At 45.0% G+C, this 27,744-nt stretch overlaps 1 protein-coding gene across 1 annotated transcript in view; it reads left to right on the forward strand.

The window, feature by feature from the left end:
- LOC309702568 (uncharacterized protein) overlaps window positions 1-27,744 on the forward strand; it is a 1,257,380-nt gene that overhangs the window by 675,357 nt on the left and 554,279 nt on the right. The window contains exon 20 of the mRNA XM_082527161.1: window positions 9,154-9,330. Within this exon, the coding sequence (XP_082383287.1) occupies window positions 9,154-9,330 (177 nt within the window). The remainder of the gene's footprint in view (window positions 1-9,153; window positions 9,331-27,744) is intronic.

Below are 27,744 nucleotides of genomic sequence, written 5' to 3' on the forward strand. Positions count from 1 at the left end.
GTGTGTGTTGGAGTGTTTCCACAAACACAGCAGTCAGAGTGGAAAGAGTGGATGTTGTAGGAGGTGTTTGTGTAGTGAAGAGGCTGAGTGTCTGTAGGACTCCAGCTGCTCCAGCAGGTGTCTCCTTTGTGCTTTGCTTCAAACACAGTGTAGGGAGGAGCTTCCACTCAGGTGTTTCAGGTGTTGCTGGATGGAGGAGGACAAATAGTTTTTCCCTTCAGTGACACTTCAGCAGCTCAATGTTCTGGGAGATGTTTGTCTTTATGAAGGTTTATGGATTCTTGTTCTTACTTTGGTTAAACTGAGCAATACATTTTCCATCTAACATTTAAAGTAATTTTCCAGGTGAATAAAAGATCTGCAGCTGCAGCCTCTGTGATGTTTCACAGTCTGAAAGTAACAAATTCAACCAGAGTTCAAACAAAGGCTTAATATACGTGTGTGTTTGATATAATGCCAACAAGTACAAACAGGTGTTCTTACAGGTCTTAATCACAGAGGTCTGATAAGTCTGGTGACTTTCACACTCAGCAGTTTTGCTGCCTTTTATTGTATATTGGCCTTTTTAAAGCCCTTCAAAGTCTCCCACATTCATACAGAGCTTTTAACACCAAACTCCTTTACAGTCCTTCTCCTCTCACACACGATCACACGACTGATTTGTCTGCAGCAGCTGTGTTACTGCTAGTATTTTATTATGTGTGTAATCTCCTCATATTGTTCCTGTGGTTTAGTTTGACTTCCTTCTGCAAACTCAGCTGCTCTGTTGCTGATACACGTCTCCATGAATATGATTGATCAGATGCTGCCAACACCATGTGTTTCATGTGAGCGCTCAGCTGAAACCCTGGGTTGACTTATCGAGTTAATAACAAGCTTCACGTGACTGTGAATGCTAAAGTGAATCCAGATAAAGGAAAGAGACCCTGCTAATGTTGGACTCACTTCTTAGTGTGGATCCCAGGAGGAAGTTCAACATAGCCATTCTTTGTGCTAGCTCGACCAAACCTGAAACCACAGTGCAGGATAATGATTATCATCTGTCTCTGTCAAGGACATTTAAAATCCACAAATAACAAACATAATTATATTTGATCATTAAAAATCTCTTTTCACTTAAAAAAGCATGAGCACACTGGTGGATTACAGAAACATGAAAACTCTTTAACAGTAAAGTGTCATGATCCTGGGTCTGCTGACCCAACGTTTTGTGTTTAGTTTGTGTAGCCTTCAGGTTTCCTAAGTTCATCGTTATCATGCCTAGTTGTTTCCAGTTCATTTTTACCCCTCGTGTTCCCACTATGTTTAGTCTATCATGCCTAGATGTTTCTAGTTATTTTCCCCTCGTGTTTCCACTATGTTAAGTCTCCCCTGCTTTTCATGTATTTCATGTATGTGGCTTATGTTGTTCAGTTCAGGTTGTCATGTCTATATCTCACTGTGTTTCCTGTTTTATTGTGAAGAGGTCTGGTGTGTCTGTGTTCATCATGTTCAGTTACTCTCCCCCTGTGACGTAATTATGTTCATGTGTCAGCTGGGCCCATGTGTTGCCACTTCCCTCATTGTCCTCCTGTGTCCATTTAGTCTGTGTGCTCTCAGTCTTTCTTTGTCAGGTCGTCCGTTGTATTCACCCGTTGTATTGCTCCGTTGTTCCTATGTCTCCGCTCCAGGTATCCCTGTCAGTTCGTTATGTTTAGAGTTTTGTATGTTTCGTTTTAGTTCACCCAGTTTAGATCATTGTTTAGTTTTCATCGATTCCCTATTATATTTGTACCCTCGTTTCTTGCCTTAATAAACGGCTTGTTTTGTTATTCATATCTCATTTCGGTCTGCGCTTGAGTCCTTCCCTGCAACATACGATCTGCCCTAGCCAGACCGTGACATAAAGTTAATTTAGGCGTAAACAAAGTGTCAAACATACTTAAGTAGAAGGACTAATGTTTGTGTTAACCCTCAAATGGGCTGTACAACATTATATAGGGAGACAAAAACAGAGATTATCATAGCCATCGCTCTCTCGCATGGACGTGGCAGTCTTGCTGTCTGCTGCGAATCCTCCCCGTACCTCCGTGACCTCGTCTGGTATCTGCTCCCTCCTCTGTAAGAGACAGTAAAGGAAAACACGTCTCTGCCTAGTCTTGAAAATCTAATCTTATCATCCATTGTTCTTCTAGGGCCTCTTCTTCTTGTGGCCTCAGCTAACTGCTAATATTTACATGGCTAACATTAACATGTGTGCCAGCCAGGTTCACATTTATGATTAACTATGATTAATTAACTGATGTTGAAACTGGAGCTTTACTGACCTCTGAAATTCCTCCTAAAGTGTTATTCAGTGTTGTGACAGTCAGCTGCTTCAGCTGCTGCTGGGATGGGCTGTGGCAAAGAGAACAGAGAAAATCCAAATCAGAGTTTTTCTCTGAATTAAAAGCAAGGAAACAACAATATATTCTACATGGTGAAACTGATGGTTTCTAGTGTTTGGGTCTGTTTTTCTGTATTTATGCAGATAAAGTGTAAACTCAGATGAATTATACCATCAAATGTTAAAGGAAAATATGAGGATGAGTGTCTGTGAGCTGAGAAGGACGTGAAGCGAGCAGTTTATCCCAGAGCTCACTCTCTCCTTTAAATCTCAGTTTTTTTCTTCTTCACAGTTTATCTGTTAATTTATTAATGAATAACACTGAAAGAGTTTCTGTTATATGTTTCTGTGACGTGACTAAAGCAAATCTTTCAAATAATCCCACCATCAATGTTGTCTCCTTTACTACGGTTACTTTACTTGAATTTCTTTGAAATGAACCAAATTCTTTTATTTGTTGGTTGTTGCATATTTAACCTCTACAGTCAGGAAAGGAGGGGATGAGGCCTCAACAATGTTGGGTTGTAGCTGTGGTTCAGGTTAGAGTGAGTGTCCATGGAATAAATGTAAGTCAGTGAACTGGAAACATGACTGTGTTTGACTGACTGAACATGACTGAAAACTTTGTTTTCCTTTTTAAAATGAGTCTAATCAAAGGTGGACAGAAGTATCTCCACTTTGACTTTTCTGTGTCACCATCAGAGCTTCTGCACAGTGTGGAGAAAGATCCAGAAGCAGAGCTGGACTGCAGACAGCCAGTCAGAGCAGCTGTGTACAAAGTAAGACTGAACATCTGTCTGCTGATGGACTCATTTCTGAAAACTGGACTTCTTCTGTTGTTCAGACATTGAAGAGTTTTCTTTCTCTTTAGTCTCATTGTTTTTCTTTCTTTCAGCAGATGTTGGTCTGCAGGAGGTTTTAGATGAACATAAAATCAGTCTGAGGAGGAGATGTGAACGCGTGACTGAAGGAAGTGATGAAACAGGAAGTAGAACCCTCCTCAACAGGATCTACACTGAGCTCTACATCACAGAGGGACAGAGTGAAGAGGTTCATACCCAACATGAGGTGAGGCAGCTGGAGACAGCTTCCAAGATGGACGCCCTCCATGACGCTCCAATCAGGTGCCAGGACATCTTTAAAGCCTTACCTGACCAACAGAGACCCATCAGAGTGGTTCTGACCAACGGCGTGGCTGGTGTTGGAAAAACCTTCTCAGTGCAGAAGTTCACTCTGGACTGGGCAGAGGGCTTGGAGAACCAACATGTCAGTGTGGTGGTTCTGCTTTCATTCAGGGAGCTGAACCTGATCAGAGATGAGCAGTACAGTCTTCTGGAGCTGCTCCATGTTTTCCATCCAACATTACAGAAGGTCACAGCAGAGAAGCTGGCTGTCTCTCAGCTTTTGTTCATCTTTGACGGCCTGGATGAAAGCAGACTTTCATTGGATTTCACCAACAGGAAGCTGCTGTCTGATGTCACACAGAAGTCATCAGTCAGCCAGCTGCTGACAAACCTCATCCAGGGGAATCTGCTTCCCTCGGCTCTCGTCTGGATAACTTCCCGACCCGCAGCAGCCAATCAGATCCCTCCTACATGTGTTGACAGGCTAACAGAAGTACGAGGCTTCACTGACGCCCAGAAGGAGGAGTACTTCAGGAGGAGATTCAGTGATGAAGAACTGTCCAGCAGAATCATCTCCCACATGAAGACATCCAGGAGCCTCCACATCATGTGTAGTATCCCAGTCTTCTGCTGGATCACTGCTACAGTTCTGGAGCACATGTTGACTACAGAGCAGAGAGGAGAGCTGCCCAAGACCCTGACTGACATGTACTCACACTTCCTGCTGGTTCAGACAAAGAGGAAGAAGAACAAGTACCATGAGGGACGTGAGACGAGTCCACAGGAGCTGACGGAGGCTGACAGGGATGTTCTTCTGAAGCTGGGGAGGCTGGCGTTTGAACATCTTGAGAAAGGAAACATCATGTTCTACCAAGAAGACCTGGAGCAGTGTGGTCTGGATGTGACAGAGGCCTCGGTGTACTCAGGAGTTTGTACAGAGATCTTCAAAAGAGAGTGTGTGATCTTCCAGAAACCAGTCTACTGCTTTGTTCATCTGAGCATTCAGGAGTTTCTGGCTGCTGTCTACATGTTCCACTGTTTCACCAACAGGAAGACAAAGGTGCTGAGGAACCTTCTGGGACAAACTTATTGGAAATCATCTCTGGATGATTTCCTGAACAGAGCCATGTATAAATCCCTCGAGAGTGAAAATGGCCACCTGGACCTGTTTGTTCGCTTCCTTCATGGCCTCTGTCTGGAGTCCAACCAGAGACTCTTAGTAGGTCTGCTGGGTCAGACAGAGATCAGTCCAGAAACCATCCAGAGAGTCATCAACAACCTGAAGGAGATGAACAGTGATGAAATCTCTCCTGACAGAAGCATCAACATCTTCCACTGTCTGATGGAGATGAACGACCTCTCAGTACATCAGGAGATCCAAGAGTTCCTGAAGTCAGAGAACAGATCAGAGAAGGAACTCTCTGACATCCAGTGCTCAGCTCTGGCCTTCATGCTGCAGATGTCAGAGGAGGTTCTGGGTGAGTTGGACCTGCAGAAGTACAAAACATCAGAGCGGGGACGACGGAGACTGATTCCAGCTGTGAGGAACTGCAGAAAGGCTGGGTGAGTCCAGATGTGATCATTAACATCATTAATTAGTGTAGATTAGTAGTTTAGTTCTTTAGATATACGCAGTACTAAATGACTCTCATTAGTTTGAGTTTCTTAAACCTGCTGCTGCTGCTGCTGCTGCTGTGGGTCATTCAGACGCTGCTGTTAGAGAGAAGACAGAAATAAGAATCTATTTTTGTATTTTATCTTTGTAGTGAAATGAAGTCTAATGTTAAACACAGTGACAAATATCCAGAGCAGTCGCCGTCTGAGCTTCTCCTATGACTACAGACAGAACTACAGACACAGAGTTTAGTGGCATAAACATGGTGAGTGAGGATGAAGGTGCTGAGGAAGACTCTGGTTTAGTGTGATTAAAGTGTGATGTACTGATGAGTGGTTCAGAGTGAGGGCTCAGAGGTGAACCAGCTGTGCTCCCTTACTGCCAACAGTGGGACAAACTGAGTGAGAAGACACTGCTGACATCTGGACTGAACATGTGTCAAATATGTGAGCTAACGCTGTTGTCATAGCAGCTCATGGATTCACTCTCATTCCTGCTGCTGCTCCTGATGTCTGACTTCATGTCCTCATTAATCAAAGAGCTTCAGTTCAGTGTTTAGTTGTTGCTGCTGAAATGTCGTGCCTATTTTCTGCTGGTGGAAGTCACTGCTGTGTTTTTGACTGCTGTTTACATCCCCGAGCTAACTTCCTGGCAGCGCTTGCCAGACGTCATGATGTCATCAGTGCTTTATAGACTGTGGGAGATTTAGGTTGTAACCACAAAGTGTTTGTGTCCGTACGCTGCAACCTTCCACACCATTCCTTTATTGTACAGACTCAGCAGCAGCTCCATGGATCCCAAATCCAAGAGTGGAGAACAGATTTGAAGTGTGTCACATCCATGCAGTCACAGCTGTTTCCACCATGTTTCCACTGATATTAATCCTGTTCAATGACACGTTTCATATCAGTGAATATGTTCTTTAGGACGTCCACTGACATGTTTAAGTGTCCTGCTGGAAATCACTCAAATCATCCATGAAATCCATGAAAAATCCTTTTAGTGTTTCTAACTTCACCCTCTGTCCTCTCTCTCTCTCCATCCTCCTCACTGCTTCTTTCACTGATAATCACACAAACATCGTATTCAGCTACAAAATAACACAATAATATCATCTGATGATCATTATTATAAGAGCAGGATCCATATTTGATATCAGAGTAACACACTGCTTGGTGATGTGCAGTCATCATCAGTGACTGTGGGTCAAACAGAAGCTCTCTGATTGGTTGCTGACCTTGGTCACCTGTCCACTCTCACCTGTTTGTGTTTGCTCTCTCTTTGCTTTCTCTCCCTCTCTGTCTTTGTACGTCACTCAGGTCCAATGGAAACAGTGACATTTACAAACCAATCAAAGACAAACTGATCCATGTCAGGTTATAACAATATTCAAAGTGAATACAGGCTGCTGCTGGACACAGACAGGTAACATCATTTTGACTTGCTGTCACCTGGATCTGGACTCATAAACACTGAAGCCCTGAACAGGAATACAAATCATTTTCTGCCAACTAGCGACACAGCAGCAGATAATGGCTCAGAAAGCTAAAATGAGCCAATCATTTCTGTGTTTAGTTCCCCTGAAATCAGATCTGATATCAGCAGCTCTGAGTTCATTCATCATTATTGTCCAGTGATGAGATTTCTGCTCCGTTTGGTAACAGTCAGCAGGTTTTTCCTGCGTGTGGACGTGAACAGTCGTACCTGACAGCAGGTAGCAAACAGAGATCATCTTTCCAGCTGGAACTCTTCACTGAGCTGAACTCATTCAAAATGTTCTGGAGTCAAAACAGGAAACAGTCCAAATGTGTGTCTTCACTCTGACTCTGGATCAGATCTCAGTGACAGACTGTGGACATTATGGAAGCCTAAATGTGACACCATCTTCCTCCTTCATCTGCAGATTAAAGCCAAACAAAGATTCTCATTAAAAGTCTGCAGGTCTGAGAGAGATTCAATCGTTGTGTCATGTCTAACACAATAAGAGGAGCTGAAGCACAGATGTGAAGAGCAGATTCATCAGATTATGACCTCACTCTGTTTTGTCTTCATATACATTCAGTCTGTGTTTATAATGCAGATTTTCTGCTTTTATAATAACACATTTTATATTTTCTATCATCACAGACTGACTCAGTGTGGACTCTCAGAGTCTCACTGTGAAGTTGTGGCCTCAGCTCTGAAGTCCAACCCCTCCCATCTGACAGAGCTGGACATGAGTGGAAACTACAACCTCCAGGATTCCGGGATGAAACTTCTGTGTGCTGGACTGGAGAGTCCAAACTGTGGACTGGAGACTCTGAGGTGAGTTCACTGACTGCGGCTGTTGTTGTTTTTCTATATTTCAGGTCTTTGATGGATGTTTGAAACTTTCTTTAGTTCCTAAATGTTCAGGATGTCTCTGAAGACAAATGTGAAGAAGTTTGAGTGCTTTCAGAAATGTTGTCTTTCCAAACGACTGAACAACAGTTTTTCCTTTTGGCTCCAAACAGAAGTGACAGACTTGAGCAGGGTTCATTTAAAGGCTGACAGAAGTGGAGTGGTGACGGGGAGATGTTTGACAGGACAGTGTTTCAGACTCCACAGGTTCATGTTGTGCTCCATCAGTCAGTGAAGATGAAGTCAGTGCTGATGAGGCTGTAGAGTGTGTGAGGGATGTGAATGAGGATGATGAAGATCTGATGATAGCAGATAAAAACAGGCTGCAGAGACTTTGAGCCATACAGGGCACACAGTGTGTGTACAGAACAGCTGAAATCATTATGGAGGCCTCACTGGGATATGGAAGCATCACAGTACAGCTTCAGTGAAGCATTAAAGTCTCTGATATGAGATGAGAAATGAAGCAGCCAGAGCTTTTTCATGAGTGGAAATCCACTGTGACTGTGAGCTGCTGCTACAGCCTCCAGATTAGCCAGCAGCTCATCCTGCTCAACATTTTCTCACCAACTTTAATGGAAGTGTGATGTTTTCAGCTGGAGTGATGGTCAGGGTGGCCTCCCTCTCCTCTTTTTCTCCTCTTCCTCTTTCATTTGTAAAGCCACTTCTGCTGCTGTCATTCATTTGGAAGTCCTGTAGCTGAGTTTGGGAGAGACTAACAGCCTCGGCAGCAGAGGGGAGAAAGGCTGTAACACCACCACTTTACTCTGTTCTACCTGTCACATCATTTTATCAGGAAACAAATATGCTCATGTTTTTACTATGTTTGTCTTGAAGATGTAAGAAGATGACATGGTGCTTTTTATTATTGTGTTGGTTTGTTTCCTGTCTCTTGGATGGAGCCCAGCTGTGCGTGGCCCCTGGGCCTGTGGTCACAGTGTGTGCTGGATAAGCCGGCCCAGGATGAGGCCAAACTCACATGGGATGAAATGTCTGTCACATAATTGAGCTTAGTGTAGTTTCATTTCTGCACAATTTAAAAACAACCAAAACTTTGTTCTGTCTTTTCTATGTTATACTGTAGACTTTCTTTGATACTGTATCCAAAAGGAGCAGCTTTTACTTTGAAGGGGAGCCGTCTCTGTTTCCTCTTCAGGTTGGATGATGGAAGCAAATGAGTGTGTGATGTTCTTTCAGTGTTGCACTTTGTAGACGCTCCCTGAGCACTGGTCTCACAGCCAGCTGCACATAGAGACCAGTGTTGTTAGTCCAGGTCAGAAGATGACTTGTTGGAATGAAAATGAGCTTGTAGTTTGTCTGCTTGAATAATGTGACTGGAAAAAGGTGTTGGACTTCAAATATGTCCATTTCTTTCACACTTCACCTTTAAAAGTGAAGCCTTGTGGTTCCTGGAAGGAAAAACACGACTTTTTCACGTCTTTGTCCTGTTTTTTATGAGAAATGTACGACTTTAATGTGAAACATTCAGAGTTTTTTCTCTTGTTGTGTTTGTTTGAAGCTGCTTCCTGTTGGCTTCAGCTGTTTGGAGTTTCCATTTTCTAAACTTCTCCATTCTGAACCTTCTTCAGCTCTGAACAGATGATGAAACACTGAATGATTTCAAGCTCACACTTTGTCTAATAAACTTACATCTTTCATTCTTTATACAGATTGAGGAACTGTGGTTTGTCAGAGATCTGCTGTGATTATCTGGCAGCAGCACTGAAGTCCAACCCCTCCCATCTGAGACAGCTGGAGCTGAGCTCCAACAACAACCTGCAGGATTCAGGAGTGAAGCATCTGTGTGGTTTCCTGGAGAGTCCAGGATGTGGACTTGAAACTCTGAGGTCAGTCAGCATGTTTTAGTTGTGCTGAGATGAATATGATGTGAAAGTTGTGCTGACACTAAACTGCAGACATCAGGCTGATATTATACTGATCCACACTGAGGATCTTCATGGTAAAGTCTGTTTTCTTCTTCTCTGGTTTAGTCCATTGACTGCAGCAGAACAATGTTCACATTTCAAACAGTGAGACTCAACGTATGGCCGGCGGCCCACACGCGGCCTGCCCACCTTTCCTGATTCAGAGAGAGGGGACCCTGATTAACTGTGTAGTGTTCTTCCTCACAGTTCTAAGTATCAGACACAACAATGAATAATCCACAGCTGACTGTCTTTAGCAGGTCAAAGGTCACGGCACACAGCAGACAGTGGGAAATATTATAATTCTGATCATTTATCAGCACATATCCATATGTATAAAAACAAAGCTGACACTGTGAGACTTGATCAGAGGTGTGATCATCACAGCAGAGGCCTTTGTGTCAAAGTCACTGAGGATCAAACAGAAACACATGAAGCAGATTTTCCTGTTCTGGCTTTTTATAGCAGATAACCTTCAAAATATTCTGCAGTCTGATAGGTTTGTAGCTTGAACCCATCCGCTGGAACGTTGAAGACAATATAATTACACTGCAAAGCAAGACACAAGTAGGCAAAGTTCTTCATGTTTCTCGTGCACGGGAGAGAACCGGACAGGCGCCGTTCCCTCGCCTGACCCCAGTTGCTCTCCTCCGTTCTCCCGTACCACTGTTCTTTTATTGAGGTTACATGAATATGCATAGGTTCATTAACATATGACATCTACATTCACACAAAGAGTACCTTGCCTGTGTGTGTGTGTGTGTGTGTGTGTGTGTGTGTGTGTGTGTGTGTGTGTGTGTGTGTGTGTGGGGTCAAGATGTGACCCTGTGAAGACTCCCCAAAGCTGGTGCCAGGACGTCTGGGTCCATCTAACAAAAGGCTCTTATACTTAAACAGATATACGTGTGTTTGCTATACCATAAATCAATAAGAAAAGATAAACTCTCCTAGGGAGTGTGATTTATGCCAGGACACTCTAAAGAGGAATGAATGCACTCCCTTCTACACAGAGTTGTTACAGACCTCCTAGGATGGGACATTCTTTCAATCTACAATTGATTATATACTTCTAAGCATATATGAGTAAATGTTTCTAAGCATAAATGACAATCAACAATACAAAACCTATCATTCCCCCCTTTTGACCTTTATGCTAGAAAAGTTCCCAGTTATGAATACCTCATGTCTGACAGTTTCAATGCAAACATTCTTATACTCAGCATTTGTCAAATCACCCTAAATTACTGAAAAAATACACAGTTTAACAAATGTATTAGCGGTTATCCCATTCATTGATCTCATCTCAGGGCAAACTGCATCCTACAAGCAAACAAGAAATTGTTAATTTAATAGTGAAAATAAGAAAGTAACATTTTCAAAAACATCTCACCTTGGTGATGCTTCCTCCGGGTGTGCACATCACATGTCTCCCTGCAGAGTGGTTTGAGTTCTGCAGGGCGTCATGAATGTCTCTTCTAGTTGTTTCGTGGTCCATAGGACCAGAATCCAAATGTATGTAGAATAAACATCCAATCATACCAGTTGGTTTTGTTGTTTGTCAACATGGGTCTCAGCTATTTCCAAAGCTGCAGACCTCATAGGAAACTGTTGTTATCACCACCATAGCTTCTGGTTCCTGTGCTTTTCACAGAATCATGATGTCATCCTTAGACTCCCTCTGCGTTGTCGATGGAGCTTGGCACGCCCCCCTCATCCCTCGAGTTTTCCTGTCCCAACGCTGCTTGCTGTGGGAAGTCTCCTCTTGATCTTCTGGAAGCTCAGTAGCGCAGCACTCTGTGTGATGTCTGCTGTGCTGAAGGTGATCTCTGATCCTCCTGAAGCCTCTCTCCTGGCCTCAGCTCCCATCTTGTGGACGATCCTCTCAGGCACTCCTTCTCGTCATGGATAATCCTGATTTTGGGCCTGCTGGATCTGAATTGGCCTCTGGAACTCCCCCTTGGTACAGCCCTCATTCCAACGCAGTTTCATGGTCCTTGCTGTGGCTCCAAGGTCTGATCTCATGATGGGCCCAAACCAGCTTGACCTTTGACCTCAACCACTGCCTGGGCTATGCCTGGAATGTTTCTCGCTTCTCACTGCTGCACCTGTATTTCAGAAAGACTTCTATTTGGAGAGCATGTCAACAATCATCAAACCACATTCTTTAGTTCAGTGAACTTCACTTATAGACCATCAAAGCCTCATCTGAACATGGATGCACCACTTGCATAGGTTTAATACTTGTAAATAAACGGCTAATCACACAAATCACTGCAACAATAATAGTAAACATTGTTTAATGTTACTTCTGGACCCCACCTCTTGACGCATGGACACTCTCATGCGTCAACTCACCAAACCTGGATCCCTGTCTTAAAAACTGGCTCCACCAGGAGCCTGCATACACACCATCATGGCCTGGAAAACAAGATCTGGAAATAAAATCAAACTTCACACTTATAAACAATTGTATCATAAGAGTAATAAGCAGTCAGCACGGGCAAGACAAGTGTCATGTGCAGGTTTTCCCAAATCATTAAATCACTATTATTACCATAATTCGCCGCAGACATGGATCATCCCATGTGCTCAGTTAACATTAATGTAATCAGTGACTTCTCTTAAGCAAAGTCACTCAACTCAACAATCACTATGAGCTCAATAGCCCATCTTCAACTATTCCATAAACACTGAATCCCTTATATATTTTTCTCATGTCACTTGTCTGCTTCCGCTGACTCCTCTACATGCAGTCTCAGAAAAACAAACATTAGCAATACACATTGATCATCCTGGTGGGCAGGCGTCAGCCATCCACATTCCAGAGGTGCCATAAAAACACCATAAAGTTAGCCATCCCTAGCCGTGGAAAGAATGTCATTCACATATAAACCCAGAAATCCTATAGTAGAAAAACATTAACTAATCCTCTTATAAATCACATGATCAATCACATGATTAATCATCTGCTGTAAAAAGAAATGTAAATGTTAGCACTGCGCAGGTGTGTACACTTTCTCACAGTAATGTTTGTGAGCAACACAAGTTAGTGAATGACACACACATAGTAAATTCACAGACAGAGAATTTAAACTAAAAAAGGTTAAATTTTCAGAGTTCACAAACATAAAAAATGGCATTTAAAGGGTTAAATCATCACGCAACCTCGAATGTTGCTGTCATCTTTCTGCTCCTGTAACAAAAAACACATAAATTCATCCACCCTTTTGTCCTGTCTAGGTGGAGGTTAACCTTGAGTCGTGGTCAAGTCCTGTCAGCTTTTACCAGTCAGTCAGTTTGTTTTTATTTCCATTCATTCATTCATTCATTCTTTCTTTGCTGATAGTGGAACCCGTCGTCGCATTTAGTTTCCACTTCCAGCAAAATGACGTCATCTCAAAAAGAAAAAGAACTTTAGATCGGATTACATCGCTGAATCCTTTTTAGGCCGGGACTTTCATTTAATATTGTCCCAATAAGTGGCTTTCTCCAGAGCCCATTTTAATGTGGAGAAACTCACTTGGCTTTCTCGACAGGTCGTATAGCACTTTTAATTCCTGATGTGCAGATCTGCTTAAAGAAAAGAAATAGACAAACAAAATCAGTGCCTGTTCAAAAGATAAAAATGAAAAATAACAAAGATTATCAAACCAAACTTTCAGTGCACTGTGAAAGTATCAAAATAAAAAGGCCTTGTTAAGTCATGACACAAACTCCTCATCAACTTCACAACAGGAGAAGAATCATCAGTTAGATTCACTCCAAACCAACCATCAGCTGCACAACACATAACATAACCCTAATGTCTTATTAGCTATGAGTTTAATCACCAGGTCTGTGCTCTTCACTCATTTAGGCCACAGATCTATTTTATTCAATTTTCCTTTTTCCCTTCATCATAAAACATGTGACATGCTGTCATGCACTTCACAAAAGAAGTTTGTTCTGACGTATTCAGAGTTGTGTATCTAGGTACAGGATTCACTCGCACATCAAAACAGGAAACTCAGTGTTTTAGAGTCTCCACTCAACACACAACAACTCCAACACATCCCATTCACTCGTGCTAGAATTCAGTCACCTTTCATTAATCTAAAACCGATCAACTAATTTGCATACCAGCTATTAACCAATAAAGTTGACAGGACGACAGAAAAGCATGTTCAAATTAGTATCACAAAAGACAATTTCCCTCATACAGTAAATTACTTGTGCTGCATCAATCAAGCAGGAAGCTTCTCCCAATTTACTATATTAACAACTAAATTTATTGTCTGATCACTGGTTGGTAAAACCAGGATCTTTTTTCCCACAAAAGTTAAATTGTTGTCCTGCAACCTAGAGAGTCAATTTTTTGCATTGGATAAATTCAGTATTTAATAACAAGTGTCTGCTAAATTGACACTATTTTAACACTGATGAAAGATAACAAGCTGATTTCCATTGCATGTGTGTTTGTGTTATTAGGCAGGTTTAATGCATGTCTGTGGAGCTGCATATCCAGCAGAGCATGTTCTTAAAAGCTGCCTTTCCTACACACTTCTCTGCTATTATTTAATCATTTCTTAACTAATGTGCTGTGAGTCCACTGGTCTTTGCATCACACTGTACACTTGTATCCTGTACCATCTTGGACAAGATGATAAACAGACTCACGCTTAAGATGTTGTCTAATCTTCATGAGTCATTTTGTGTTTGTATTAGTCGGGTTAATACATGTTCTGTTTTTATGTATCCTTTCATGTACCTTCCCCCTTTTTTCTGAAACAGGTTACCATCGGCAACCACACGGTGTGTTGTTAACCCCTTCTACAAATGCCCTCTTGTAATGTGTAACACTTTGTGTATGATTTTGTGTTATCTCTGGTGCATATTATCTGCATGTGTGGTGTCACTTTCCATTTTCTAACAGTACACTTGCATACCTCAGTGCTTGTCTTCCTCCCCCTTATGTGGTGGTCTGGACACTGTGTCAATCCTCCACTTCCAGGCAGTCGCTTGTCTCCCCGAATTCCTTAACCTAATTTCATTGCCCACACTAAAACAGCAGCCTCAGTCCTCTTCTGCTCCTTTCCTTCTCTCCCACTTTTCAGTCCAGTGGCAGTCAGTTTTTTTTTCAGCTTTGTCCCATGTCTCTCTTTGTCCCACTGTCTCTTTTATTGCCATCTCACTCCAAACATGGCAAATGTCAAACTCAGACAGTCTTCTCAAAAGTCCTTCACACACAGTGAGGTTGCAGCTGGCTGGAAACGCATCTCCATCCATCCAATCTAGATGGTGGTTCTTCTCTTTCTGATGCCGTTTGCCCACAGAACTGCTCAGAACTCTGGTATTGTCTCTTGGACTCCTGTTCACTGTTGATGTTCATGCTCGTGCTTCTGAAACTGCACTTGGTGTCTTCAGGGAGAGATTAGTTTCCTTGGAGCTTGCTTGTTCAGGGTGAGGATGGGAAGCTGCAAAACAATTCAGCCAAAAAATTCTGGCTGGGTGTTTCTAATTTTTTCTAATGATTTCAACCTATAATTTTCTTCCGACTGCTGCCCGTGGAGAATTGATTCTGGTCTGCTTTTCACCTGGAAGTGACAAACTAAGACATTTTCATTATTATCATCGCTGCTTAACCAACACACATCTCTCTCTCTCTCTCTCTCTCTCTCTCTCTCTCTCTCTGTGTGTGTGTGTTTTTGTGAACAATCCTTTCTTAAAAGCAGAAAATGAAATTGTGGTTATTTTTGGCTGATCAACACAAAACCTTTTTCCCTATGATTATTTTTCATCTACAATATAAATTCTTTCTCTTTTTCATCTGCATAAATAAATCACATGGCTGATGATACCATGGTGATCCATAAATATGATCACCAGTTTATTTAATTATTTTTAACCCAACAAAACAAATAAAGAAAAACATGATGTTGATGCTACACACACGAGTCAAGGTGCAGGAAAACTGCTCACGGAAACGCTGCACACTCATAGCTCTGTTTCCCTCTCTTTGAGTAGTTCTCAGACAGCTCTTGATCTGATAATGTGTAGCTTGCTCATCAGCTCAGAAGAAAAAAAAACCGCAACACAACATCACACAGTAGTTGCATGCTCTGCCCACAGCGGCAAAGTCTTACACTTTCATATTCAATAAAGCTTCTCCATCACGTACTTTTAGATGTTTCATACAGGGTTCAGCATATTAGTTGTTTTCACAGGTGTGCTCTATATCTCAACAATGGCTCATAATAAGACGACAGTCTTTCACACAGGTCAAGTGCCTCTATGCACTTCATTAGTTCAAATATTTACCTATATCACTTCAGCTCATATGTCATTTCATTGTACTGAATTTGAGCAACCACAAGCTTAATGTAGATTACTTTTAACAACTATCCACCTCAATTACGTCTATGGTCTGGCACACAGGCTGTTGTCGATCAGGGCAAGCTAAAGAATAAACATTTTGTGTCAGCAAGGGGTGGGGGAAAGCCCTTCACCAGAGCACATCTTAAGTGCTGCTGATGTGGCAGGCCTTCTCCACACGCTCCTGGCTGCTTATGAAACCATGATAACAACAACAGTCGGTGTCACAGACCACGTGTTCTGCTCCGCACACACTCACACAACAACAACAAAAATGACGACGACAACAATGACAACAACACAAAATAGGCCTACTCCGGACTCACACCAGACCGCTCGGGACCCTGACCCAGTTGTGGGACGCTCACCCAGTTGCGCGACAAAACCCAATGAAGGGACGCTCGGGACACACACCCAGGGCGATTTCAAAACCGGACACTCACCGGACGCTTGGGCCCTTGGGCCCTTGGGCGATTTAATCAAAACCTCTTTTTCAGGACACTAACCCAGTTATCGCTCCACAAAGCAGCGAACTTCTCAACGCCTCACAAAATGGCGGAGACTGCACAATGACACGGTTATAGAGTCGGCCTCTTTAAACTTACTTGGTGTTGCTTAGCGTGTAATATCAGCCTCGAATCCCGCCGATCGCCATTCATCGAGGAGAAAGGACAGACCGCGAATCCACAGGAACTTCCTGGCTGACGTCAGTCTTTCAGCGTGCCTCTCCTCCCCTCGGTGAATGCGATTCCAGGGCTCCGGCATCCAAGGACCAATTAATGATAGGTTCGTAGCTTGAACCCATCCGCTGGAACGTTGAAGACAATATAATTACACTGCAAAGCAAGACACAAGTAGGCAAAGTTCTTCATGTTTCTCGTGCACGGGAGAGAACCGGACAGACGCCGTTCCCTCGCCTGACCCCAGTTGCTATCCTCCGTTCTCCCGTACCACTGTTCTTTTATTGAGGTTACATGAATATGCATAGGTTCATTAACATATGACGCCTACATTCACACAAAGAGTACCTTGCCTGTGTGTGTGTGTGTGTGTGTGTGTGTGGGGGGGGGGGGTCAAGATGTGACCCTGTGAAGACTCCCCAAAGCTGGTGCCAGGACATCTGGGTCCATCTAACAAAAGGCTCTTATACTTAGACAGATATACGTGTGTTTGCTATACCATAAATCAATAAGAAAAGATAAACTCTCCTAGGGAGTGTGATTTATGCCAGGACACTCTGAAGAGGAATGAATGCACTCCCTTCTACACAGAGTTGTTACAGACCTCCCAGGATGGGACATTCTTTCAATCTACAATTGATTATATACTTCTAAGCATATATGAGTAAATGTTTCTAAGCATAAATGACAATCAACAATACAAAACCTATCACAGTCCATCAAAAACTGAAGCAAACCATGAATCAACATGTGAACATGAGCTGATGCTGCTGAAGGGAAGCAAAGTTACAGAGGTTTGATTACAGACACAGCTGAGAGTTTGTAATCTGTCATCATTTTAAAAGGTTTACATTTCTTCAGTATTGAACAGCAGAAATGAGGCTTTGTTTTCGGAGGCCGACAGCAGTGAACACAACAGCAGACTGGTGCGTAATAAGCAGTGAATAATGCAGGAAACAGATTTTTGACGGTAAACTGTTCTTGAAGTACACTGAGAGAGAGAGAGCTGTGCAGGAAGTAAAGGTCAAAGTCAGAGAGAATTCATGACGATGTTCATCAAACGTAAAGCGTAGTTTGGATCTTCTTCTGCTGCTGGTTCAGTCAGTTTTGGTTGGAGACAGATGAAACCTGCAGCTTCAGGATCTGTGAGCTGTCCACTTTCAGCCCCGACGGCGTGTCCGTGTACGTGCTGTTGAGTGAACGATCCACGCTCTGTGTTTCCATCTTTGTGTGTTTAGCTGCTCTCATTTACTGTTTTATCTGCTTGCTTGTTGTTGAAATACTTTTGGGAGCTTTAACCTGAGATTCTGGCAAAATACATTTATATTAAAAAACGATTCAGGATTGAATGAATCAACATCGCTTTATTCAAATTAAAACCATTTAAATAGGAAAATCCATTTTTTTACACCCGCCTCTAATGCTGGGTAATGTCAGCTGGTCCATGTGCAGCTGGCTGTGAGGCTCAGGGAGCATCTACAAAGTGCAACACTGAAAGAACATCATCCATAAATCAATCAATCAATCAATCTTTATTTATAAAGCACTTTTCATACAGAGAAAATGTAGCACAAAGTGCTTTACATAGTTAAAAGCAGCCCACCCCACCCTCCAACTCACTCCCCACACTCTCAATACACATATATCCCCCCACCCACACACACATACACACACGCGCACACTTAAAGAGTAAAAATTGGGCTGGGCTCGCATGAGCCAAGTGAGGAAACACTATAACAGGGAGCCGTCTGCACCGGGAGCCGGTCACAGACCGCAGCCTCCAGGCTGGGCACACAGCAGGAGGGAGGCAAAGGAGCCCCCCAGCCAGGCTGAGAGGACCCCCAGAGACCCAGCAGCCACGGTCAATCACAGCCCCGGTGCAGAGAGCGCCCTCCGAGGAAACACTGGAGATATGACGCAATACGATATATACAGGGTAAAATGATAAAATAAATAAGAACAGGATACAATATAAATATAAATAGAGTAAGAAGATTAAAAATGAATAAGAATAAAATCAAAAAATATTAGGTAAAGCCTAAATTAATAATAGAATAACAGGATAGAATAAATAAGCATAAAATAAATAAACGCTAAGTAAAAGCTAAATTAAAAAGGTGGGTCTTGAGCCTGTTCTTAAAAACATGTACGTTCTCTGCGGCCCTGAGCTCCTCCGGCAGGCTGTTCCACAGACGAGGACCATACCTCTGAAAAGCTGCCTCTCCGTGAGTATGTGTCCTGACTTTAGGGACAATCAAAAGGCCAGTACCAGAGGACCTCAGGGTCCGTGAGGGTTCATATGGTAAAAGCAGATCTGAGAGATAAGAAGGCCCAAGACCAATAAGACATTTAAAAACCAATAAAAGAACTTTAAAATCGATCCTGAAACACACGGGGAGCCAATGCCGCGATTCTAAAACCGGTGTACTGTGGGCCCGCCCTCTGGTCTTCGTCAGCACACGAGCTGCCGAGTTTTGCAAGAGTTGTAAAGTTGAAATATTCTTCTTAGGAAGACCAGAGAGCAGGGCATTACAGTAATCAATGCGACTGGTAATAAAAGCATGCATCAGCATCTCTGTGTTGGCCCGAGAGAGAATAGGGCGGACTCTGGCTATATTTTTTAGATGATAAAATCCAATTTTGGTTACATGTTTAACATGTGGGATAAAACCAAGCTCAGAGTCAAAAATAACACCCAGGTTTTTCACTTGTAGTGAAGGACATAGTGAAAATGCCTCTGATTTAGACAAGAGTTTCTCTCTCTGAGCCTCAGGACCGACAATTAAAACTTCAGTTTTGTCCTGGTTAAGCTGTAAAAAGTTTTCTGCCATCCAAGATCGTATATCTAAGATACAGTTAAAAAGGGCATCCATTGGTCTGGTGTCATCAGGAGACACGGAGATGTACAGCTGCGTGTCATCAGCGTAACTGTGGAAGTTCACTCCATGCCTCCTGATGACACCGCCGAGAGGCAGCATATACAAATTAAAAAGTACAGGGCCTAGAACCGACCCTTGAGGCACACCACATGTCACTCTATGGATCTTAGAGGAGCATGTATCCATACTCACCATAAAAGATCTGTCAGAGAGATAGGAAGTGAACCAGTTGTGTACAGCACCAGAGTGTCACGAGTTGCTCTGAGGATCCACTCGCAGGACTCCGAAGTGTGTTGTAACAGAGACAGTTTATTCACAAAATCTTCACCAAGTGTATTTACAGTCAGTGCGAGGACAGTGCTATATACAAGATGTGCGAGGACGGGTTCCAGGGCTCCAGGGAAAACAAGGGAATCACACACACGCTCACGCCAACCTCTCTCCGTAGTGACCAGCCACCTCTTACACGCTCCACACAGGGAAACACGGGGACGGGTCCGGGGAATCTAGAACAGAGAGACAACGGTTACTTTCTGAGGCGGAAGTGTGGGAAACTAGGGCTTGACGTGTACTGACAGGAGTCTTCACAACAATCCAGCGTTGAACAGCTGATCTCCTCCTTCTGATATACCAGCTGGTCTGATGAGGCCCAGGTGTGCATGATCCGGGAGGGCGTGGGCCGAGAGCGTGAACCCGCCATGAGTTCCGCCCCGGCAAAACAGGGGAGGGGGAGAGAGATTGCTGATCAGTGCCTTGCCGACCCCGCAGGTCGTGACAGTACCCCCCCCCCCCCCCCCCCAACGGGAGCCCCCTGGCGACCCCCAGGCTTCCCAGGGTGAGCCTCATGGAACCGCCGAACCATGGCCCGGTCCAGCAGAGCCGCCCGCGGGACTCAAGAACGCTCCTCGACGCCATAGCCCCCCCAGTCCACAAGATACTGCAGGCCACGGCCCCGGCGCCTGACGTCCATAATCCGAGACACGGAGAAGGCCGGACGGCCAGCGACGACCCGGGCGGGCGGAGGGGGTCCGGAAGGAGGGCACAGAGGACTGGAACAGTGAGGTTTGATCTGCGAGACATGAAACACGTTGTGGATACGCATGGTCCTGGGGAGCTTGAGACGCACAGACACGGGGTTAACGATAGAGTCCACTTCGAACGGGCCAATGAAGGCGGGGGAGAGCTTTTGCGACTCCGTCCTGAGAGGCACATACCGGGTCGAGAGCCAAACCCTCTGTCCAGGTGAGTAGGCCGGCGCCAGGGACCTGCGGCGATCCGCCTGCCGTTTGTTCCGGTCCGCCGTGCGAAGAAGGGCAGCTCTAGTGGCCTGCCACGCGCGCCGACACCGCCGCAGGTGCTGCTGAACAGAGGGCACAAAGTGCTCACCTTCGATGGCAGGGAACAGGGGAGGTTGGTACCCCAGGGAGGCCTCGAACGGGGAGACACCTGTGGCCGACGAGGTAAGGCTATTGTGAGCGTACTCCACCCATGTCAGTTGCTCACTCCAGGTGGTCTGATTAGTGGACGTCAAGCAACGGAGAGCCGTTTTGAGTTCTTGGTTGGCCCGTTCCGCTTGACCGTTGGTCTGTGGATGAAAACCTGACGAGAGACTGACCTGGGCCCCCAAGGAGGCGCAGAACTCCTTCCAAACACGTGACGTGAACTGTGGGCCTTGGTCCGAGACCACTTCAGCAGGGATCCCGTGGAGGCGAAACACATGAGTTGACAGAAGCCGGGCGGTCTCCAGGGCAGTGGGGAGCTTGGGGAGAGCGACAAAATGGGCAGCTTTAGAGAAACGGTCGACAACAGTGAGGATGACTGTGTTACCTGATGACAGCGGAAGACCAGTGACAAAGTCAACCGCAATGTGGGACCAGGGGCGGCTTGGCGTAGGCAAGGGATGAAGTAGGCCGGCAGCAGGCTGGTTGACCGGCTTATTCTGGGCACAGGTTGGACAGGCAGCGATGAAGTCCTGGACGTCCTTGGCCAGTGTAGGCCACCAGGCGAACCGCTTGATGAAGGTGACGGTGCGATGAACGCCCGGATGACAGGTGAGTTTTCCGCCGTGGGCCCATTGTAACACTCGTGAGCGAACCAACGTGGGAACAAAGAGCAAACCCGGGGGACCAGTACCTGGATCCGGTTCCACCCGCTGGGCCTCCCGTATGGCAGACTCGATCTCCCATGACAGGGCTCCGATAACGCACGTGGGAGGGAGAATGGGAGCCTCACGGGTGGGGTCCTCTGAGGTGGTGAATTGGCGGGAAAGGGCATCGGGTTTCACGTTCCGGGTGCCGGGCCTGTAGGTGATGGTGAAGCAGAATCTGGTAAAGAACCCACCTGGCTTGTCGGGCATTTAGCCGTTTAGCCGACCGGATGTATTCGAGGTTCCTGTGGTCAGTCCATACCACAAAGGGTTCTGTTGCGCCCTCTAGCCAGTGGCGCCACTCCTCCAGGGCGAGTTTGATTGCCAACAGCTCCCTGTCCCCGATGTCGTAGTTCTGCTCTGCAGGAGAGAGACGACGAGAGAAGTAAGCACAAGGGTGGAGCTTACCGTCTAGTTGCTGGGAGAGGACTGCTCCGACCCCTACATCCGAGGCGTCCACCTCCACGATGAACTGCCGCTTGAGATCCGGTTGTCTGAGGATGGGCGCCGACGCGAAACGTTTCTTTAGCCGGGAGAAAGCCTCCTGAGCCTGATCATCCCAGCAGAAAGGCACCTTAGGGGAAGTTAAACGGGTTAATGGCAAAGCAATCTTGCTGTAGTCACGAATGAACCTCCGATAAAAGTTTGCAAAACCGAGGAACCGTTGAAGCTGCTTACGGTTAGGCGGCGTGGGCCAGTCTAAGACTGCTTGTACCTTAGCTGGATCAGTTCTTAAATCGCCCCGTTCGATGATGTAGCCCAAAAATGACACAGTACTCACATGAAACTCGCACTTCTCCCCTTTAACAAACAGCCGATTCTCCAGGAGGCGTTGCAGGACTTGTCTGACGTGATGTACATGATCCGGGAGAGAGCGGGAGAAGATGAGAATGTCGTCAAGGTACACAAACACAAAACGATCGATGAAATCTCGGAGGACATCATTGACTAGACTCTGAAAGACAGCCGGAGCATTAGTCAGTCCAAACGGCATGACCAAGTATTCAAAATGGCCCAGGTGCGTGTTGAAGGCCGTTTTCCACTCGTCACCCTCTCTCATCCTGACTAAGTGGTAAGCATTCCGCAGATCGAGCTTAGTAAAAATGGTCGCCCCCTGCAGGAGTTCGAAGGCGGAGGATAAGAGCGGCAGAGGGTATTTATTCTTAATGGTAATGGTATTGAGGCCTCGGAAATCAATACATGGCCGAAGGCTTTTATCCTTCTTAGTGACGAAAAAGAACAGCCACAGGGGATGAAGAGTGGCGAATCAGTCCATCAGCCAAGGATTCATTAATATACTTCTCCATGCATTCACGTTCAGGTTGAGAGAGACTGTATAAGCGACTAGTGGGAAGGGGTGCACCTGGGAGCAAATCAATACTGCAGTCGTACGGGCGATGAGGGGGAAGAGAGCGGGTGCGGTCCTTACAAAACACTTGCTTGAGATCATGATACTCTGATGGGATAGCTGAAAGGTCAGGGGGGTCGTGTGGTAGTGGTTTAGCTGCTTTAACGGGAGTAGCTGCTGTCAAACAGGTCATGTGACACTCCTCCCCCCACCCCAGAACCCTCACCTCCTTCCAGTCGAGCACGGGGTTATGCTGGCGTAACCACGGAAACCCTAGCACCAGGGGCGTGAGAGGGGCTTCAAAGACATAAAACTGCAGCAGTTCAGTGTGATTCCCAGACAGCGTTAGGGACACGGGTTCAGTAACATGAGTTATGTCAGGAAGACGTTGACCGTTTAAAGCAGTGACCTGCAACAAGTGGGGTAATGCCTGTGTGGGAATCTTAAATTTGAGAGCCAGGGAAGCATCTATGAAGCTCTGCTCCACCCCAGAGTCAATCAGCGCCTGAAGAGAGTGAGAGGCAGAGTGGACAGTCACTTTAGCGGCTACCATGAAGCGTGGAGGAGAATGCGAAAAGGAGACCTCGCCCACCCGTATCCTCCTTTCTACCGGCGGGCGGGGTCTTTTGGCCGAGCAGGACAGACCTTGGCGAGATGGCCCTTGCGGCCGCAGTAAAAGCACTCACCGGATCGCCATCTATGTGCCCTCTCCTCCGGGGAGAGCTGGGAGCGTCCGATCTGCATGGGTTGCTCCTGCTCGTCGCCGCGGTCCGCTTCCCGATCGCTACTTCCGCTTCCGCCGGAAGCTGACTCTGCTCGCCCCAGAGGCCTCTGGGAACCGTAGTTGCTGGCGCGGTGACGCGCCCTCAAATGTTCATCTACCTTAACACATAAGGCGATCACCTCCGATAGAGTCTTGGGCAGCTCCCTCATTAACAGTTCGCCCTTAAGAACATCACAAACATTGTTCAATAAGGTACTTATCAGCGCAGGCTGCCCCCATCCCGTCTCCTCAGCCAGTGTCCAAAACTCCACAGAGAAGTCCGCCATACTCCGTCTTCCTTGTTTTAAGTTCAGCAAACGGTGGCCCGCTGCCTCAGCTCCGGTGCCCCTTTCAAACACACTTTTGAACTTTGAGAGAAAATCAGCATAGGTAATCTCCGGGCTAGTCCGTAATACTGCTTGAGCCCAGTTCAAGGCTTGACCGCGGAGTAACTGAACGAAAAAGGCTATCTTAGCTCCATCACTCTCATACGTTCGCCGCAGCTGCATAAATTGCAACGTAATCTGCGTTAGGAAACCAGCACACTTGTGGAACTCACCAGCGAATGGCTCCGGTGACGGTAGAGCTCGTTCCAGGGGTTCCGCGGAAGCGGGGGCTGGTGGCGTGGAGTGTTCCGGGGCTGGCGGCTGTGTGGGAGCAGACGAGGGAGGCATAGCGGGACCTGGCAGCGGAACGTGCTGAGCGAGAGCCTGAGTGAGTGCGATCAGCTGTTGGTTAATGTGTTGTAGCATCTGCTCGTGTCGCTCCAACATGACTTCGGGAGGAGGGGTGGGTTGTAGAGCCGAGTCCGCTGGATCCATAATATGGCTGGATTGTTACTGTCACGAGTTGCTCTGAGGATCCACTCGCAGGACTCCGAAGTGTGTTGTAACAGAGACAGTTTATTCACAAAATCTTCACCAAGTGTATTTACAGTCAGTGCGAGGACAGTGCTATATACAAGATGTGCGAGGACGGGTTCCAGGGCTCCAGGGAAAACAAGGGAATCACACACACGCTCACGCCAACCTCTCTCCGTAGTGACCAGCCACCTCTTACACGCTCCACACGGGTAAACACGGGGACGGGTCCGGGGAATCTAGAACAGAGAGACAACGGTTACTTTCTGAGGCGGAAGTGTGGGAAACTAGGGCTTGACGTGTACTGACAGGAGTCTTCACAACAATCCAGCGTTGAACAGCTGATCTCCTCCTTCTGATATACCAGCTGGTCTGATGAGGCCCAGGTGTGCATGATCCGGGAGGGCGTGGGCCGAGAGCGTGAACCCGCCATGAGTTCCGCCCCGGCAAAACAGGGGAGGGGGAGAGAGATTGCTGATCAGTGCCTTGCCGACCCCGCAGGTCGTGACACAGAGAGGCCCACCATGTGTTTCAGTCTGTTTAAAAGAATAGCGTGGTCTACTGTATCAAAGGCTGCGCTTAGATCCAGTAGCACCAGGACTGAGAGCTTTTGGGAGTCCCAGTTACATCTAAGATCATTTAAAACCTTTAGGAGAGCAGTCTCTGTGCTGTGGTTCACCCTAAATCCAGACTGGAATATCTCCAGGATCTGTCTATCATTGAGAAAATCAGTAATCTGAGTAAAAACAAGTTTTTCTAAGACTTTACTTAAAAATGGTAAGTTGGATACAGGTCTGTAGTTATTAAAATCATTACAATCCAAATTGCTCTTCTTCAGAAGGGTCCTCACCACCGCCGTTTTAAAGGCAGCAGGGAAGACACCCAACTGAAGAGAGCAATTCATCATGCATAAAAGCTCAGCCTCAAAAAATCCATAAAGTGTTTTAAAGAGTGAAGAAGGGATTGGATCTAAAAGACATGTGGTGGGTCTCACTGTGGAGAAAACTTTCTGAAGGTTCTCAGCATTAACCAGGACAAAGCTGTCCAGTGTCTCCTCAGGTACAATCGAGCCCTCAGATGTGTTTAAAATCATATCACGATTAGATAAAATATCAGATCTGATGGCGCTGATCTTTCCCCTGAAGTGGTCTGCAAACTGCTCACAGAGCGAGTCTGTGGGGGTTCTTTTGGAGCTTTTAAAATCAGGGTTAAATAAATGATCTATGGTGGAAAAGAGGACCTTGGGATTATTTTTGTTAATACTGATTATTTTGGCGAAGTATGAATTTCTTGACTTCCTTAATGTATTATTGTACATTTTAAGTTGCTCGCAAAATATTTGATGGTTGATAGTATTATTATTTTTCCTCCATCTCCTTTCTGCTGCCCTGCAATTTCTTTTGAGTTTTTTGACTTCTTCGTTTCTCCAGGGTGATGCATGTTTTACGTTAATCATTTTGGTGGTGAGTGGAGCAACGGAGTCAAGGCTTTTCTTCAGTTTGCTGTTGAAATAACTAAAAATCAAATCGCAGGGTGCAGGTAAAATCACAGGGGGGCATTCGACTAAAACCCTGGTAAAATTTGCAGCCACTTCAGAGGTTAGATAGCGCCTCCTCACAGTTCGCACTGAGGTCTCCCGCTGAATAAAACTGGTGATGTTAAAAAACACACAGTAGTGGTCAGAGACAGCCAAGTCAACAACAGAGGACACGCTGGTGGACAGCCCATGGGTGATGACCAGGTCCAGATTGTGTCCTCTGTTGTGAGTCGGCTGCGTGACGTGCTGGATAAAATCCAAACAGTGAAGAATGTTTAAGAATTCTTTTGTTGCAGGGTCAGAAGGATTATCTATGTGCAGGTTAAAATCACCAGTTAAAATTATCATGTTATATTTTGAATGTATGTTTGTTAAAAATTCTGTGAATTCCTTGATAAAAGCAGCGCTGTCTTTAGGTGGTCTATAAATTGTGACAGATAAAACTGGAGGGCTGCTGAAAACAATAGCGTGGAATTCAAAAGTGGTAAAATGATCAAATAAAATTTGTTTGGTGGTGAGTGTGTTGTTGGCTAAAGATGCAGTCCCACCACCTCTCTTACCACTTCTAATAGAAAAAGAGAAATTAAAATTTGGTGGGGAGGCCTCAGTGAGAACAACTGGTGCATCCGAACCCAGCCATGTTTCAGTTAAAAATAAACAGTCAAGTTTATTATCTAAAATTAAATCATTATTAATAAAAGACTTGTTCGACATTTAAAAGTGCCATACTGGTTGAGACTGGTGGATTTTTGACAATAGAGTTGAATGGATGTTGATATTTTTGAAGAGGCCGGAGGTTATTAATGTTTTTGGAGTTACTGGATTTATGATAATTCTGTTGCTCTCTGTTTGTGATTATGACGGGTATTGTGTTGACTGTGGGAGAGAAAGGTCCTAGTCCAGAGTTTTGTGTATTACTGTTAAAAGTGGAACAAATATAGGAGCTGGGACCAGGGGAACATCAGTCAGTGGCAGACGGATCAGCAGGTAATGTCAGTATTAATAATAATATTGAGTAATAACTGGACTCTCATACAGCGAGACTCAAATGCCTTTAAACATCAGCTTATCCTGCTGATCCAAGTCCAACACTGAGTTTGTAAAAACATGTTTGTCAATCATTTTGTTTGGTTTCTGAGGAAAATGATTCAATAACTTGCTGCTAATACAAAACATTTCATCATATTTCCTCATAAGCCTCTTTTGTCTGACCATTTGATCCCATTTGAATTTGCAATAAAGGATCCACAGAGTTTGGTGACAATAATGACAGTAGATGTTTGTGTGAAAGTGCTGGAAGCAAATGAGTGTGTGATGTTCTTTCAGTGTTGCACTTTGTAGACGCTCCCTGAGCACTGGTCTCACAGCCAGCTGCACATAGAGACCAGTGTTGTTAGTCCAGGTCAGAAGATGACTTGTTGGAATGAAAATGAGCTTGTAGTTTGTCTGCATTAATAATGTGACTGGAAAAAGGTGTTGGACTTCAAATATGTCCATTTCTTTCACACTTCACCTTTAAAAGTGAAGCCTTGTGGTTCCTGGAAGGAAAAACACGACTTTTTCAAGTCTTTGTCCTGTTTTTATGAGAAATGTACGACTTTAATGTGAAACATTCAGAGTTTTTTCTCTTGTTGTGTTTGTTTGAAGCTGCTTCCTGTTGGCTTCAGCTGTTTGGAGTTTCCATTTTCTAAACTTCTCCATTCTGAACCTTCTTCAGCTCTGAACAGATGATGAAACACTGAATGATTTCAAGCTCACACTTTGTCTAATAA

This window comes from Aulonocara stuartgranti (genome assembly GCF_965226115.1).
Source record: "Aulonocara stuartgranti genome assembly, chromosome: 3".
NCBI lineage: Eukaryota > Metazoa > Chordata > Actinopteri > Cichliformes > Cichlidae > Aulonocara > Aulonocara stuartgranti.